General features: G+C 39.1%; 1 protein-coding gene across 2 annotated transcripts in view; it reads right to left on the minus strand.

Moving 5' to 3' along the window:
- Positions 1-16,707, minus strand: part of LOC144606253 (E3 ubiquitin-protein ligase rififylin-like) — a 39,665-nt gene that overhangs the window by 8,312 nt on the left and 14,646 nt on the right. For both annotated transcript variants that reach the window (XM_078422171.1, XM_078422170.1), the window contains 5 exons: positions 10,430-10,617; positions 5,168-5,578; positions 3,361-3,426; positions 1,709-1,922; positions 1,597-1,620 (listed from right to left, as the gene is read on the minus strand). In XM_078422171.1, coding sequence (XP_078278297.1) covers positions 1,597-1,620; positions 1,709-1,922; positions 3,361-3,426; positions 5,168-5,578; positions 10,430-10,617 — 903 coding nt within the window. The remainder of the gene's footprint in view (positions 1-1,596; positions 1,621-1,708; positions 1,923-3,360; positions 3,427-5,167; positions 5,579-10,429; positions 10,618-16,707) is intronic.

Below are 16,707 nucleotides of genomic sequence, written 5' to 3' on the forward strand. Positions count from 1 at the left end.
AGGCTTACCAAAATCAACTGTTTGGAACATCATTAAGAAGAAAGAAAGGCCAAGGAAGACCTCCACAGCTGATGACAGCAGAATTCTCTCTATAGTAAAGAAAAATCCCCAAACACCTGTCCGACAGATCAGAACACTCTTCAGGAGTGTGTATTTGTCAATGACTACTGTCCGCAGAAGACTTCATGACTTCATGAACAGAAATACAGAGGCTACACTGCAAGATGCAAACCATTAGTTAGCCGCAAAAATAGGATGGCCAGGTTACAGTTTGCCAAGAAGTACTTAAAAGAGCAACCACAGTTCTGGAAAAAGGTCTTGTGGACAGATGAGATGAAGATTAACTTATATCAGAGTGATGGCAAGAGCAAAGTATGGAGGAGGGAAAGCACTGCCCAAATATAAAACATACCACCTCATCTGTGAAATACAGTGGTGGGGGTGTTATGGCCTGGGCATGTATGGCTGCTGAAGGTACTGGCTCACTTATCTTCATTGATGATAAACTGCTGATGGTAGTAGCATAATGAATTCTGAAGTGTAAAGACACATCCTATCTGCTCAAATTCAAACAAATGCCTCAAAATTCATTGGCCGGCGGTTCATTCTACAGCAAGCCAGTGATCTCAAACATACTGCTAAAGCAACAAAGGAGTTTTCCAAAACTAAAAAATGGTCATTTCTTGAATGGCCAAGTCAATCACCCGATCTGAACCCAATTAAGCTGCCTTTAATATGCTGAAGAGAAAACTGAAGGGGACTAGCCCCCAAAACAAGCATAAGTTAAAGATGGCTGCAATACAGGCCTGGCAGGGCCTGAAGACACCCAGCAACTGGTGATATCCATGAATCGCAGACTTTAAGCAGTCATTGCATGCAAAGAATATGCAACAAAATACTAAACATACCTACTTTCATTTACATGACATTGCTGTGTCCAAAACTTCATGGTGCCCTGAAATGGGGGGACTATGTATAAACACTGCTATAATTTCTACATGGTGAAACCAAAATGTATAAAAATACCCTTTCTTAAAATCTGACATTGTGCACTTTAACCACATGTGATTTTTTTCTATTACAAATCTCAAATTGTGGAGTACAGAGGCAAATAAATAAATGATGGTTCTTTGTCCCAAACATTATGGAGGGCACTGTACATATGTACTCACTCAAATGCCAAAGTACTTAGAAATGGTAAACTTGCACTGGGACAGCAATACTTTTTTACAAAAGTCAGCCTAAGGAGACATTAGGCAGGTTGGGAGGTTATTTTAGTTAACTTGAGAAATGTTTTAAAATAAACTTGGGTAAAAATACTGAAAATAATTAGCACCAAATTCCTCATCTGGCTGAATATTGTGCTCCTCAGTAAAATTTGAGCATCAACTAGAAGAAAGTTTTCAAAATGCTGCCTTAGGTACCATTTACCTCCTCCACAATTCTGAGATCTATTTGGACACATCGGGTTATATTAAAGGGGATGGGGAGCACGCTTTGTTTAACTGACAATTTTCTGTGTTCTAAATATGCAATATAATGAATATTTGTATACTTTTTTAAAAAGCCGCCGAGTTTTAATATAAAGAATCTTACCGTCTTGAGATTTAAGTTCAGCAGCTGCAAAAATAAATTAGAACAAAGTTATATCAAACATTGATATTAAATGCCAATTTTAATTATCTATCTCTGTATAAACCTTGCCTACCATGATTCTGAAGATTTATTTGTTCATTATATAATCTTGTCACTCGCTCCATTAACTCCCATTTTTCACAGCACCCTTTGTAATTTACAAAGTTCCGAGCTAGTATTTCTTTTAGCTGGCGTACTGAGAGACCATCAATATCTTCCACACAAGTCAAGTCCGATAATGACGCTCTACGCCGGCCTGGGACAATGATCTCCTCTGAATTGACGGACTAGAACAAAGCCAAACCAAGAGAGATTAAAGATAGATGGACATGTCGTACCAATACATTTAATCAGTTATTCCACACACTAGATATAAAAATGTAGCGTGTGTGTAGAGTTTTGTACAATGACACACTACAATTTTTACAGCACATTCTCCAAACAAATTTTACACATCTCTCATTTTGGGTAATGAAATTAATAATAAATGTATGTTTGTCTAAGCTACTTAATCCTTTCCTTCATTACACAGGGGAACGGGCTCAATTGTAACCACGATTTCCGTTAATCTAGTGATTTTGGTCTCAAACTTTCATTTATACAACCACATTCTCATGAAACACCGCATTTGTTTATCCAAAGGATAATTTTTGCACAATTTTGTACAGTGGATTGTAAACAACTGGGGAGCATATGGTACAATTGACTGAGCTGTTGCCTCAGTCTGTGTAGAGTTTGCACGTTCGTAGTTCATTATGCTGCCACTGCCAGGACGCACTCGGTCACCGTGGGGCTTCCTCATTTCTCATCTGCTGACGGTTCCATGCGGCAGTAAGTCAACGACGCTGGGGGAGAAGGAGGAGGCAGCGGCGGTGGAAGGGTAGGAGAGGTCGAGTGGACAGAGGGACGGGAGGAGGAGGGGGAGCGGCGGAATGAACAAGGCAAAGGAAGAAGCGGCAGCTGGAAAGAGGGGAGGAAGCCCCACGGTGACAAGGTGCGTCCTGTAGGTGATGTCAGCCGAAAGATAGAGCTGTCCGCAGTGGCTACAACGTGAGCCGCAACAACAGCCGTCTCACCAGACCGTGTGGTTCGTGAAGACTGGCTGACTGGTCCATCTGCTATAACCAAAATCCATTATATAGGGGTCCAATAATAGAGGGTTTACTGTATCATCACCTTTAGAGATAATTTCATCCATGGCAGCACTATGCTCTTTAATATTCAAAAATTGCATTAAAAAATAAAATCCGTTCAGTTAAACAGTCAAATTTCAGTGTGCCAATCTGCCAGCTGAAAATTAGTTTCAATTAATTTTCTTCACCACAGATTTATTTCCCAAAGTGCAATTGGACAGATTAAAAAAAAAATTACATATTCTGTTCGAAAATAAAACATTATGTAAAAGGTAAAAGAGTACCCTTAGAACTTGGTACAACATAGTCTCTCTGCCTCCTATAATTTTAACAAAATTATATTAGTTCATGGGAATTGGTACTTACTAAACTTGCACAAATATTGTGAATGCCGTTTAATACTCCCTTATTATGCTCTATGGAACGGAGTTAAATGAACTAAACCACAATAAAAACAGACTAATTTTGTCTGAACATTTATTCACTGAACACTTAATATTATTGATCACATTGGAAAACAAGGTGTCGTTTGTTGAATGCTAGAAACAAAAGAAAACTACACTGTGGAACTAGGGGTAAATATTCAACTCACCTCAGTCTCATCGTCATTTTGTGCTGAAGTCTCATTCTGATTTCCTCCACTCACTTCTGCGTTTGCCTGCAAATGCAGACCAAAAAAATGATTCAATAATTTAATACTTCACATTCACATTGCAAAACCCAGCAAATAAGACATTTTTTGAATAAAGCTGAAAGGATGTATCATTTTAAGAATACAGAAAGACTGCATCATTTATAATTTGAGTTCACCACTAACTAGTGATTTTGAATTTCTCTGCAGCCAGTGGCACAAGCCATGAATAATTAAAAACTAAATTAACCTTGTCTCTTCCTAACTCCTTCCTAAGACCTCTTATTGAAAACAACATATATACAGCAAGTTCTGACATTCTCCATCAGAGACAAAACTCAAATTATGAAAATTTATTTCGTCTTTGCAATTAAAACTGACTTTGGTTTAAGCATGCATTTTTGTTGCTCTGCAAAGTGTTGCATTTAATAGCCAATGATGATTGTTAGCACCTCAATACTGCTGACTTATGAATGCATTAAAAACAACCAAACATCACAAATAGGTTTATTACAGAGGAATTAATAAGGAATCTTTTTACTGTGGACATGTGACCAATACTGTAAATTCACTGGAATTTAAATAGGAGCAGGATTAAGCCATGCTATTCCTTCAAATTGCTCAATCATTCAGTAAGATTGTGGCTAATCTGATCATTAGCCTCAACTCCACATTCCTTTGTGTTCCCCATACACTTGGATTTGCTCACACAAAAAAAAAATCTATTGATCATAGCCCTGAATGTAATGAATGATATTCAGCCTAAACAGCTCTCCAGGAGTAGGGGGGGGGGGGCAGAGAATCCCAAACATTCATGATCCTCAAGAAAAATCCCCCCTTATCAGTCTTCAGTGGACAATCACCTTTCTGAAACTTGCCCCAGTTTGAGATTCTCCCACTAAGAGAAACATCTTCTCAGCCTCACCCTTAAGAATCCAGTGTTTTTTTCCATCAAAACATCTTAACTCCATACTCCCTGGTCCACTCGTCCCTTCCTACCCAAACCACCCCTTCCCCAGGCACTTTCCCCTGCAACCGCAGGAGATGCAACACCTGCCCCTTTACCTCCCCCCTCGACTCCATCCAAGAACCCAAACAGTCTGTCCAGGTGAGGCAGAGATTCACCTGCACCTCCTCCAACCTCATCTATTGTAGCCGCTGTTCCAGATGTCAACTTCTCTACATCGGCGAGACCAAACGCAGGCTCGACGATCGTTTCGCTCAATACCTTCGCTCAGTCTGCCTTAACCAACCTGATCTCTCGGTGGCTGAGCACTTCAACTCCCCCTCCCGCTCCCAGTCTGACCTTTCTGTCATGGACCTCCTCCAGTGTCATAGTGAGGCCCACCGCAAATTGGAGGAACAGCACCTCATATTTCGCTTGGGCAGCTTATAGCCCAGTGGTATGAACATTGACTTCTATAACTTTAGGTAACTCTTCTGTCCCTCTCTTCCCCTCCCCCTTCCCAGTTCTCCCACTGTCTTCCTGTCTCCACCTATATCCTTTCTTTGCCCCGCCCCCTGACATCAGTCTGAAGAAGGGTCTCGACCTGAAACGTCACCCATTCCTTCTCTCCTGAGATGCTGCCTGACCCGCTGAGTTACTCCAGCACTTTGTGATACCTTAACTTTCTAAACTCATTCAGAAATTCCTATTTCTTGAATCAATATAAAACTAAAGCTCAAAATTAAAGACATCCAAATCAATTTTAATAACATTAACTTGATGTTTCATAGGCACTTTTCACAGATTTATAGAAAAACATACCAAGCTTGGTTCCTGAGAAATTCTTGGGCTATTTGGGTTGGCCGCTCCATACGGTGGGGGAGCATCATGAGAGGTAGATGCTGTTGTCCCTGCGGGTGCATTAGACGTAAAGGTCTGCTGTTCAGATATATCCATTCTATAAAGAGGAATATGCACCTGACTAGATGGTACAGGCTGAGGTTGCTGCCCCATTACCAAATCTACCAGATCAGATTTCTCTCGGCACATTTCCATTGAAATTTCATGTAGTTGTAGGTAGTCACGCAATTCTTTCACTTTCAGTTTCATCAGTTCTCCCCGGTGGAAGTCGGTGGTGCGAAATCTCTGGCAAGTGTGGCATATTTTGGGGCTATTTTCAGATTGGATTGAACAAGATGTGCAAAAGCTCTTCTTACAATCTACACAAACATGCTGAAAAGAGAGGAAACATTAATGGCAGTGTGCCTCATTTAACACAGTAAATTGAATTAATGTGGAATTCCTTTTTGTGATGATTTTTTGTTCTCCTATAAAAAGTCTTTATTTTAAAGACGCATTTTATTTCCATCATAAATGTAACAATTGACCTCTCACGTAATTGTTCACAGTAAATTAGATGACATTGTGTTGTTTTACAAGGATAATAGTGTTTGACTAGATCAAGTGGACCCGTTGGGCCCAAACTTCCCCTGCATTGGTGCAGCACCCTCTCCTCCCCCCTCCCTCCCTTCCCCCTCCCTCCCCCTTCCCTCCCCATCCCTCCCCCTTCCCTCCCCATCCCCTCCCCCCACTCCATCCCCCTCAACTCCTCACACTCCCTTTCTTCCCCCCACCTCCAACGCCTCCCTCCATCCCCTCTCCCCCCCAGGAGATAGATTTAAACTTTAAAATGTGAATAACTTTTAAAACATAACACTGATTTCAATGAAACCTCTTCCATTAGCACCAAAGGGACCATGGTGAATAAGGTGGGCCTAAAATTGTCGCGCTATCGTGTACCATTTTGGCTGTAGTTCAGGAACAAACAAACAAGAGTTTTAGTATATAGATATGCAGTTTGCAAGAAATTACTTTGCTTTTACAGTATTCTGTATCCATTTACAGTAACAAAAGTAGGGGAGTGTCAATATAGAGGGCACAGATTTATAGCAAAAGGGGAAAGATTAAAAAAAAACAAGGGCAACTTTTTCTACAGAAGATGCTGTGTATAGGGATCAATCTGCAGAGGAAGTGGTAGAGGGAAGTACAATTACAAAATTTAAAAGACACTTGGACAGGAACATGTATAGGAAAGGTTTTAAGGGATCTGGGCCAGGCACAAATGACTGAGCCAGGCATAGAATGGAACCAACTGTGTGAGGCACCTCAGTCGGCCTGGATACCTATTTAGCGCTCCGCAGCATTACGACTCTACCATTTCTCTGCCTCTCATAATCGTATATACTTCTATCAAGTCACCTCTGGAACTGCTTTGCAACAGGGAAATCCTGCCCAGCCTCTATCCCTACAATAGAAGCCCTTCATTCCAGATAATATCCTGGTGAGTCTCTGCATTCTTTCCGGCACAACCACATCCTTCCTTTAGCATGAAGATAGACACAAAAAGCTGGAGTAACTTAGCGGGTCAGACACCATCTCTGGAGAAAAGGAATAGGCGACATTTCGGGTCGAGACCATTCTTCATACCAGTTCCTTCCTACATGCATCCTTCCTTTAGTGTAATGCACAAAGTCTAATATTCTGTACCTTGAACAATGAAAGCAAGCATGCAATTTGCATTCTTCATCACCCCATCGATCTGTGTTGCTATTGTTTGAGAACCATGAATTTGCATCCCAGGGTCTTTCTGTTCATCAACATTCTTTAGTGTGCTACCATTTAATGTATATGGTCTACCCCTATTAGACTTCAAAAAATGCACTCTCATTGGGATTAAATTCCATTTGCTAATGCTCTGCCCAATTTCCATCCGATCATTATCAGACTTTCATCTTAGATAATCTTTCTCGTTATTCAGAACATAACCGATTTGTCTCATCTTCAAACTTGTTAATCACACCTGCTACATTCATGCCTAATTCATTCATATATATCAAGTGGCAAAGATTGCTGTACATCAGTGGCCACAGATATCTAGTCGGAAGAGCATCCTTTCACCACTACTCTCCGTCTCCAATCACGCCAATTTTGAATCCAATAAGCCAGTTCACCTCGGATCCATGTAACTTAACCTCCCGGTCCAAATTACCGTGTAGGACCTTGTCAAATGACTTGCTGAAGTCCATTTACGCAACATCTATCACCTTGCCTTCATCAATCTCCATTGTTACCACCTTAAAAAACCCATCCCCAGCACAAAGCTATGTTGACTATTCCCTATCAATCCTCATCTTTCCAAATGTACATTACTATCTTTCTGAATTTTCTACATGAATTTCCTTACTAGTGGCAAAATGCTCACTAGCCTATAGTTAACTTGCTTATTTATCCCTGACTACTTACTGAAATAAAACACTGTTAGTTATCCTTTAGTCTTTGGTGGCAAATAAAGATGCAAAAATCTCTGTCAAGTTTCCAGCCTCTTCCATTGTTTTCCCCATACCATTCTTGGATAGATCTCATCTAGTCCTGGGGATTTATCCAATCTTTTGTTTCAAGACATCTAACACCTCACCTTCTTAATACTGACATGCTCTGGCCACTCAATGTTTCCCTGCACTCATAAACTCAATAAACTGTATTTCTCCTTGGTAAATACAGATGAGAAGTAATCATTTAGGACCCCACATCTCCTACCTTCACTCATAGATTTCCTCTTTGGTCCTCAAAGGGAACTACATATAGAATGACTGATCTTATAGGTCCTTAGCATGATTTCAGTCTTTTAGATCTTTCCTAGTGACGCTGAAAAGAATGGACTTAAAAATCATGACATGGCACTCTTGATTATGGTACCTATATTTAGATATAATGACAAACTATGGTGTTTTTAAAATATGTACTGGATGCGTAATTCTAACATACCCACCCCACAACTATTTCGGGGATCACTGGGCGGCATGGACTTGGAGGGCCGAAAAGGCCTGTTTCCGGCTGTATATATATGATATGATGATATTCCATTGTAAACATTTAGAATTAGCCAGTTAACATTAAAACTCTGCATTGGGTAGCCACCAATCTAATAAGCACAGAGAAATGCTTCCTTGGATGAATATCTGGAGCAAATGCTTTCGTTTTAGGTATCCCTTTCCTGCCCTGAGGTATCGAGAATATTAAGCTTGGTTATTTGAATGAAAGCCCATCATTATTATATAGTATGTGCCATGGATGAAGTAAACATGAAAAGTGAAGAAAATGAAAAAGAGAGAAAGAAAAATCAATGTAGTGAAAAAAACATAGAATTCAGACTTGTATTTATATCGCACCTTTCATAAATTCAACATATCCCAATGCACGTTAATTAATGAGTTCCTGCAATAAAGAAATGTGGTAACCAAAATACACAAAAGGATCCCACAACAACAAAGTGACGTTTTTCTCTAGTGAATTGTTTGAGTAATAAATATCCGTCAGGAAACCAGGGAGAACTGCTCTATTCTTCTCTGAACAGTACAATTTGGTCTCTTATGTCCACCTCTGAGAACACATGGTGCTTGACTGATGCACCTGATGCAAAAATGCAACAGTCCCTCAGTATTTCACTAGATTTCAGCCTAGATTTTGATCAAAGCAAGATATTGGTGGACACATGAATCTAGGAATTTTCTGTTCAGCCTCAGCCTTTTAAGGTAAACACCTTTCAGTCTTTGTCTACAATATACATATTCATAATGGATTCATTAACTTTGGTTATGTCATATTCTCACATTTTCAAACACTGCTTACAATATGGCTCATAAATGATCCCAAGGAAACTGACACCGTTTTATAAATAGAACTTACAAACAGCATGACGCAAATAATTTAAAATGGAATTTTTTAAACTGAACTCCAAACTGGAATAACAGGTTTGATCATAAGACACTTTTTTTCTGAAAGAAGACATGATTCACAGGTATGTTTGAAAATATTTCATGACTAATAAATGTCTTCTTGAAGGTCAATAGCTTGGACATTAATCTTAAATGTTTTCAGTGGTTTCATTCAGCACATTAAATAGATACCAGTAACTAGTTTTTACTCGAGATTTAGAAGAATGGAATGCCTCATGTTATTTCTAAGTATAGCTACATGAGGAGTTTGGGAAGAAATAATATTTTTTGACAACTAATTAATCAAGCAGATGAAAAGTGTCAAAAGTAAAATAATTAATGGATATATGAATAGACCGTATAAATTTGAAATAAAGATTGACAACTTATATTTTTTACACTAGCTGAAGTATTTCCCCAAAAGAATCAAGTTCCTGTTTAAATTATGAAAAATAGTTATTGATATTTCAGTTAGTTCTCCAAAGTAAAAAAGCTCAGCATCATCCCATTAATTTTGTGAATAAAAGCATCATGTCAGCCTTTGTGAAGAAAAAACACCCAAAAGTTCCCCTTTAAATCTTTCATGTCTTACCATAAAACTATCCCCTTGTTTTTGATATCCTTAGAAGAAACATATTGAGTTTCTTTTCTACTCCTCTCAATCTTGTATACTTTTCTCAGGTCACCATTCAGTCTTGACTTCATGGAAAGCAAGCTCACATGACAGAGAACACTAAACCGTAGAACTACCAAGCAGTATACTCTACAACAGTACAATCTTGATAAGATATGCAAAAGAGGAGAACATTTGCAAGTTTTCACCTTTGTTGCCTCAAACACAATTTCCTAGTAGGACAATGTAATCAATTTAGGGGTATTGAAGTCCCTTCATCTGTCAAGAAAGTTGCATATCTGCTTCACAGGACTTTGGTGAGGCTGCATGTTGAGTATCGTGTGCAGTTCTGGATCAACTTTAAGGAGAGGTTTGACAAACTTGGATTGTTTTCTCTGGGATGTCAGAGTCTGAGGGGAAACCCGGTAGAAGTATGTTAAATGATGAGAGTAAAAGATAGGGTAAACAGCCAGAACCTATTTCTCCCAGGCTGAAAATGTCAAGGTGCTAGTGGCATTAAGAGGCTTTTGCATATTCACATAGATATGCAGGGAAAGGAGGGATATGGATCTATAGACAGAGGAGATCGGTTTAACTTGGCATCATGATCGGCGTGGACATTTTGGGCTGGAGGGCCAATTCCTGTGCGGTACTGCTCAATGTAATTTTAATCTCCATCTTACAATATGTACTTACCTTCCGTGAGGCATTTTCAAACTGAGAACCGCACGCTCTACATGTGTTTTCCAATCTACTTGGAGGTGACTGAGAGTTGTAGCCCGCGTTAGTGTACGCCTGCCTTCTAGGGGTGTATTCAGGTTCATCCATCGTCTGGTTGTCCACGCAGAACCAGTTGCAGCAGGAGGCCCACATCGCAGTGCCGTCTGCATTAATGACAGAAGAGCGTTTACTCCATCTACATAATACATCCAACCACACATTCAAAAATCATTCATGTTATTGAGTATCTTCACTAAGGTTAGCATTTATTGCCCATCTGATTTGTTCTCAAGATGGAATTGAGCTGTCTTTGAGTTTCTTCAATCCTTACGGTGAAGATACTGTTAAACTGTGTCTTGGAAGTTCCAACATTTTGATCCAGTGATACTGACAGAATAGTCAATCTGGTTCCAAGTCAAAGTGGTGCATGACTTGGAGGGAACTTGGAGTAGGATTTCCCGCCTGCCTGCCTGCTGCCTTGTCCTTCTAGGTAATAAGGGTTGAGGGCTTGGCAGGTGCTTGTCGGGTATTGGGAAGTGGAGAGTTTATAAAGACTCCTAAGACGTACAGGTATGTAGGTTAATTGGCTGGGTAAATGTAAAAATTGTCCCTAGTGGGTGTAGGATAGTGTTAATGTACGGGGATCGCTGGGCGGCACGGACTTGGTGGGCCGAAAAGGCCTGTTTCCGGCTGTATATATATGATATGACTCTTATGGGCTCTGATTTTGATAGATTTGGCAATTTCAGCAATAGCGAAATGTTAATGGAAAGTGATTGGACACTTCCTTGTCTGACATGCAAATGGCATCAGTTACTTTTGATTTCCTAGCCCAAATCTGATCTTGCTGCAGGAACCAACTGCCCCGACATCAGTCTGAAGAAGGGTCTCGACCCGAAACGTCACCCATTCCTTCTCTCCCGAGATGCTGCCTGACCTGCTGAGTTACTCCAGCATTTTGTGAATAAACTGATTGCTTAATTACATAAGGAACTCTGAATCCTTCGACACTGTAATGCTAACATTCTCACTCTGATCTTATGATGCAGGGAAGGTCATGAATATAGATGTCTACAATAGTGGGCCGTAGGAAATTCTTGCAGCTTTAAGCAAGAGCTGCATGACTGACCCTCTGACAATCATCCCCTTTTCTGCCAGGGTGCACTGTAAATATTTACCTTTGACTTCAATTCTACTGGGGGTGTTTGATATCAAAGTAGCCTTTGTGATATTTGGAATTCAAATATTTGACCCATATTTGGTCGTCAGATAAAAAGTTAAACTTGCTTTCTCTAAAGTGGGTGTAGAAAATTCTATGCACAAATTCAAAAAGGCTTTTAGGAACACTGACGATCAGTCATTAACAAATTGTTGTGGGATTTTGCTGGGTAAAAATTGGCTGCCTTGTTATTACAACAGTAACTACATTTCAAAACTATTCTGAAAAACTATTCTGTCTGAAGAAGGGTCGTGAGCCCAAGAGATACTGCCTGTCCCAACCAACTCCAGCATTTAGTATCTTTTTATTTCAAAATAATTTAACTTGGTTCAAAGTACTTAAGGATGTCCTGAAAATATGTGACGGGCATTAGGTTAATGACAATTTCTATGTTTGGATCAAGATTGTAAATCAGACCGATGAGATTTGTGCTGGCCAAACCAAACTGGAGCACGAGGAGCTGGTCATCAGGTGCTGTTTGGCACGTGTTTGATACTAGCTCCCTTCACGGCTCATGATGGGTAGGAATTGGATGGATTGGAGTGTACTTTTTGTCGAAAGGCACACCTCGATAATTCACAGATTTGTTAGGTTTGCAAGTGTTGTTGCTATAATGGAACAGTCTTAGCCAGAGCATTGTTCTGGGATACAAATCTTCAGTACAGTAGCCAGGCAGCTGTCTCGCTTATTTGCTCAATCTACTGCACTCCGTCAATTCTTGACAGCACAGTGATTAAATTAACTGAACCATCTAAATCAGTATCATTTTCAGCCAAAGTACCAAATATTTGATCTGCAGAAGGATGCTGGTGTAGATTAAACAGTCAGTATTTCTGGCTGAAAATGGCAGTAGATGGTTCAGTCCTTTCTTTTGCTCTCATATAGCAAGCTCCTCAATCCGAGGGTACCATGTTCATTCACTTAGCGTGGCAGCACTGCAGAGCTTTGATCCAATCCAGTGGATGTGGGATCACTCAGCACTGCCGGAGTGTGCTTTGTCTGCAGTTTAGCATGCATTTGCCCTTTGATGTAGCTAGCCTCACCAGGTTGGCACATTACTTACACCTGATATTGTTCTGGATTTGTTCTTTTATTCTTTGTTGAACCGTAAACACAAGAGTAAAGATTATACTTTATTGCTTCATGTTACAAAGTATAATATAATGCTGCTGCTTATAGCCGTGGCCTTTCATTGACACCCAGCTTTATGCTGTTTAATCAGTTTTCAACCTATCCTAATTTGCATGGAGGTGGCTGCTGCAAATATGGTTTAGCGGGACAGGCAGCATCTCTCGAGACAAGGAATGGGTGACGTTTCGAGTCGAGACCCTTCTTCAGACTGGTCTCGACCCAAAACGTCACCCATTCCTTCTATCCAGAGATGCTGCCTGTCCCGCTGAGTAACTCCAGCATTTTGTGTCTATCTTCAGTTTAAACCAGCACCTGCAGTTCCTTCCTACACATTATGGAATTAGCCTTCATTTCCACCCGCATTGTCCAATGGTCAGTGCCCAGAGAGCAGATCTGTAGCAAGTTGACTGGTGAAAGGAAGTCATTTATTTTCCCTTCATGTTGTACATATCTTCAGATACAAATTCATTCTAGCAACTTTACTGTTTGGGACACAGCCAGGTTGGTAATAGTGGTGGTACCTGTCATTTTTGATTATGGACACTGAAGTCAAAGAGCACATTCTGCATTCATATTATCAAATGCTCATTCTAAGCAATGCTCATCAAGGAAGACAAATGTTTCATCAAAGTCAGTCTAAAGGAGGAGCCCGACCTGTAATGTCACTATTCATGACCTAGAGATGCTGCCAGACCTGCTGAGTTACTGCAGCACTTTGGTCTTTTTCTTTGTAAACCAGTACCTGCAGTTCCATGCAACTCTCTTGATTGATCAATAGAGAGGACAATCAGCAGATTTCTTTGCCCATGTTTAACCCACACCACTCCAAAGACGTACAGGTATGTAGGTTAATTGGCTGGGTAAATGTAAAAATTGTCCCTAGTGGGTGTAGGATAGTGTTAATGTACGGGGATCGCTGGGCGGCACGGACTTGGTGGGCCGAAAAGGCCTGTTTCCGGCTGTATATATATGATGATATGATATGATGAAGGTATCACAAAAATGCAGCAATTTTCTTTCCCTACAAGGAATCACTGTCATGATAATCAGGTAACTCTCACAGTTACATCAGTATTTTAATTTTGGGCATAGTTAAATAAATTCGCAAAGTGTCAAAATGAAATTGGAGGTTACTTTTGGATTATTAATATTGTCCACCATAATGTACTAAAAGTAAAAAAGCTGCACTTTATACATTCAACTATTTTGATAGTGTACTTGTCACAAGAACTAGAATCAGATGGGTTTCAACTTCATAAATATCTCTGCATGAAATGTCATGTTTTATTTTCTAGTTTTTAAATTATTTTACTAGATTATTCTGCATACATTTCTATCATGCAAAAAAAATTCATCTGTGACATAACATATTCATAACAAGTAATAAAGATAAACATCAATTCTAGGGGGAAAACGAGTATTGATTAGTAAACACAGAAGGAAGACTAAAACAGCCATAAATATGTACCCAAGAGACATTACATTTTGTATGACTGAATTCAGGAGAATGCATGTGAATATCTAGAAAATATTAAGATGCTATGCCTCCATTTTCATAGAAATCTATTTACTCTGCAATTCTACTTATTCAGATGTAAACCTGGAACAATTCATAATTTGCTCTAATGCTAGAACATAATAAGAGCTCTAGATGCAACAACTAGGCCATAAAAGACATGTAAACAAAAGGATCATGCAAGGTTTCCATTAATACCAAGTGAAATTTATTTTCTATTTTAAGCAGAAATAACAAGCTTATTTTTTCTTTAAGACTACTTCGCATACTTAACAATGTAATTTCACGTGTTTTATATTCCGCTGTGGAATATTGAATATATTGTGAATATTATGGAATATTGTTATTAGCAAAGTATAATTTCTTATACATCCATATTTGTCCACAAGAAGGTGCTTTTGGGTGCTGCTTTTGAAGCTGCTGTGATAAACTGCTGCAATTGATCTTGAAGATGATCCTCATACCAGAGCCACAACCAGTGGGAAAGGGAGTGAATATTTAAGGAAGTGAATGGACTAATTGCTTCAGGGTGATATCAAGTTTTGAAACCGATTGGAGTTACTTATCTCGGCAAGTGAACAATATTCAATTACGCTGCTGCTGTTATCAGGCTACCGAATCGTCCTCTTTACCAGCTAGAGCGCAGTCCTGATCGCCCCACATCCACTTCATTGGAGACCTTTGAACTATTTTCAATCGGACTTCATCTTACACTAAATGTTGTACCCTTTATACTTTATCTGTACAGTGGATGGCTTGATTACAATCAACTATAATTTTTTCCTTGACAGGATAGCACACAAAAAAAAGCTTTTCATTGTACCTTGGTGACAATAATAAACTTTATTATTGTACAGGTGACAATAAAAAAACAAAACTATTTCTGACTTGTGCCTTGCAGGTGGTGGAAAGATTGTAGGCAGACTGGAGATGAGTCACTAGCTTCTAATTATTTATATATATATATATATATATATATATCCATAAAGCAGTTAATATCCATACAATATCCATAAAGCAGTTAACTTTCTGATTAATAAGGGCCTCAAAGTATGGATGGAAGAAGCCAGGCAACGGCAATGTTGCTGCCTATTGAAGGAAGTTGTTGAAGCCCCTCACCACAGCTGACACTTGTATGGTATCTTTTATGAACTGATGCACGAGTGTTGTCCAGGTCCTGTTAAAAGCAGGCAGGCTTCATCTCCCAGATGTGACCTTGTGGTGAAAGGTTATTTTAAGCAGTTGAAGATGCTTCAGATTAGATGATCATCCTCAGACTGAGCTGAATATCTTCAATAATTACAGTCATCTTTTATGCAAGGAATAGCCTCAACCAGAAGGCAGCTATAAACTCATTGATGTCAGCATTGACTTGCTGAGTAGAAACACCCTACAAACTGCATTTCAATATCTTTAATGCAATCATACAGTCAAAGTAAATTAGCAGCACATACAGTCTTGTTCGCCAAGGTAAATTTGGTTCAACAGGTAAATTTAAGTCCTTGGACAGTTATTTCACAATAGTCCGTTGAAAGATCTGGATGGTCCATGTTATTTTAGAAGATCAAAATATCAAAAGAGATGATAGACACTTTTGGATACAAAATTTAGTTCAAAACAGAATAAACCAAATCTAATTTCCATGTTACTGTTTGATTGAATGTTATCTAATCAGCCAAATGATATCACCTTTTTGATATCATCTTTCTGATATCAAACAACACCTGGCTTACTTTATCAGGCTAAGAAAAATATAATCACACAGAGTAAAAGAATTTATTAATAGATGAAGCTGCTGAAGGAAACAGAGCAAGAAGAACTTAAGCAGGCATTAATTACATGACAGAGATAGAAGATATATAGATAAAATAAGAGACAACACTCCTGAAGAATAAACTGACACAAGTTATCTGTGCTTTAATTTGTAAATAATCTGTTAAGATTTTTTTTATAAACCATTGAAAGGTAACCCTTTATGGTACAATATGTTGAGAAGGAATTCACAAAATCTCAACTACAGAGATCCTATTTAAAAAGTGTGCTTTTCGGAGTACTAAAGCAAATATATATTTTTTAATTCAGTAAAGTATGATAATTTTGTGAACTTATTATACATTATATTGATTTATAATTGGTACTTATACTGAGATACAGCATACAGTTTCGTTTTACATGCCTTCCAGGAAAACGATGCACACGCATATCAGGTAGAGTGAAAGTAAAAATAAACAGAATGCAGAACATAGTGTTACAGCTACAGAGAAAGTGCAGATAAAAACAAGTGCCAGGGGTGCAATAGGCAGATTGGAAGATCGGAATTCACCCTCAGCATATGCAGTCTGTCCAAGTGGATAACAGTGGGGAAGAAGTGTTCTTGAAACTGGTGTT

Source organism: Rhinoraja longicauda, chromosome 26 (genome assembly GCF_053455715.1).
Source record: "Rhinoraja longicauda isolate Sanriku21f chromosome 26, sRhiLon1.1, whole genome shotgun sequence".
Lineage (NCBI taxonomy): Eukaryota > Metazoa > Chordata > Chondrichthyes > Rajiformes > Arhynchobatidae > Rhinoraja > Rhinoraja longicauda.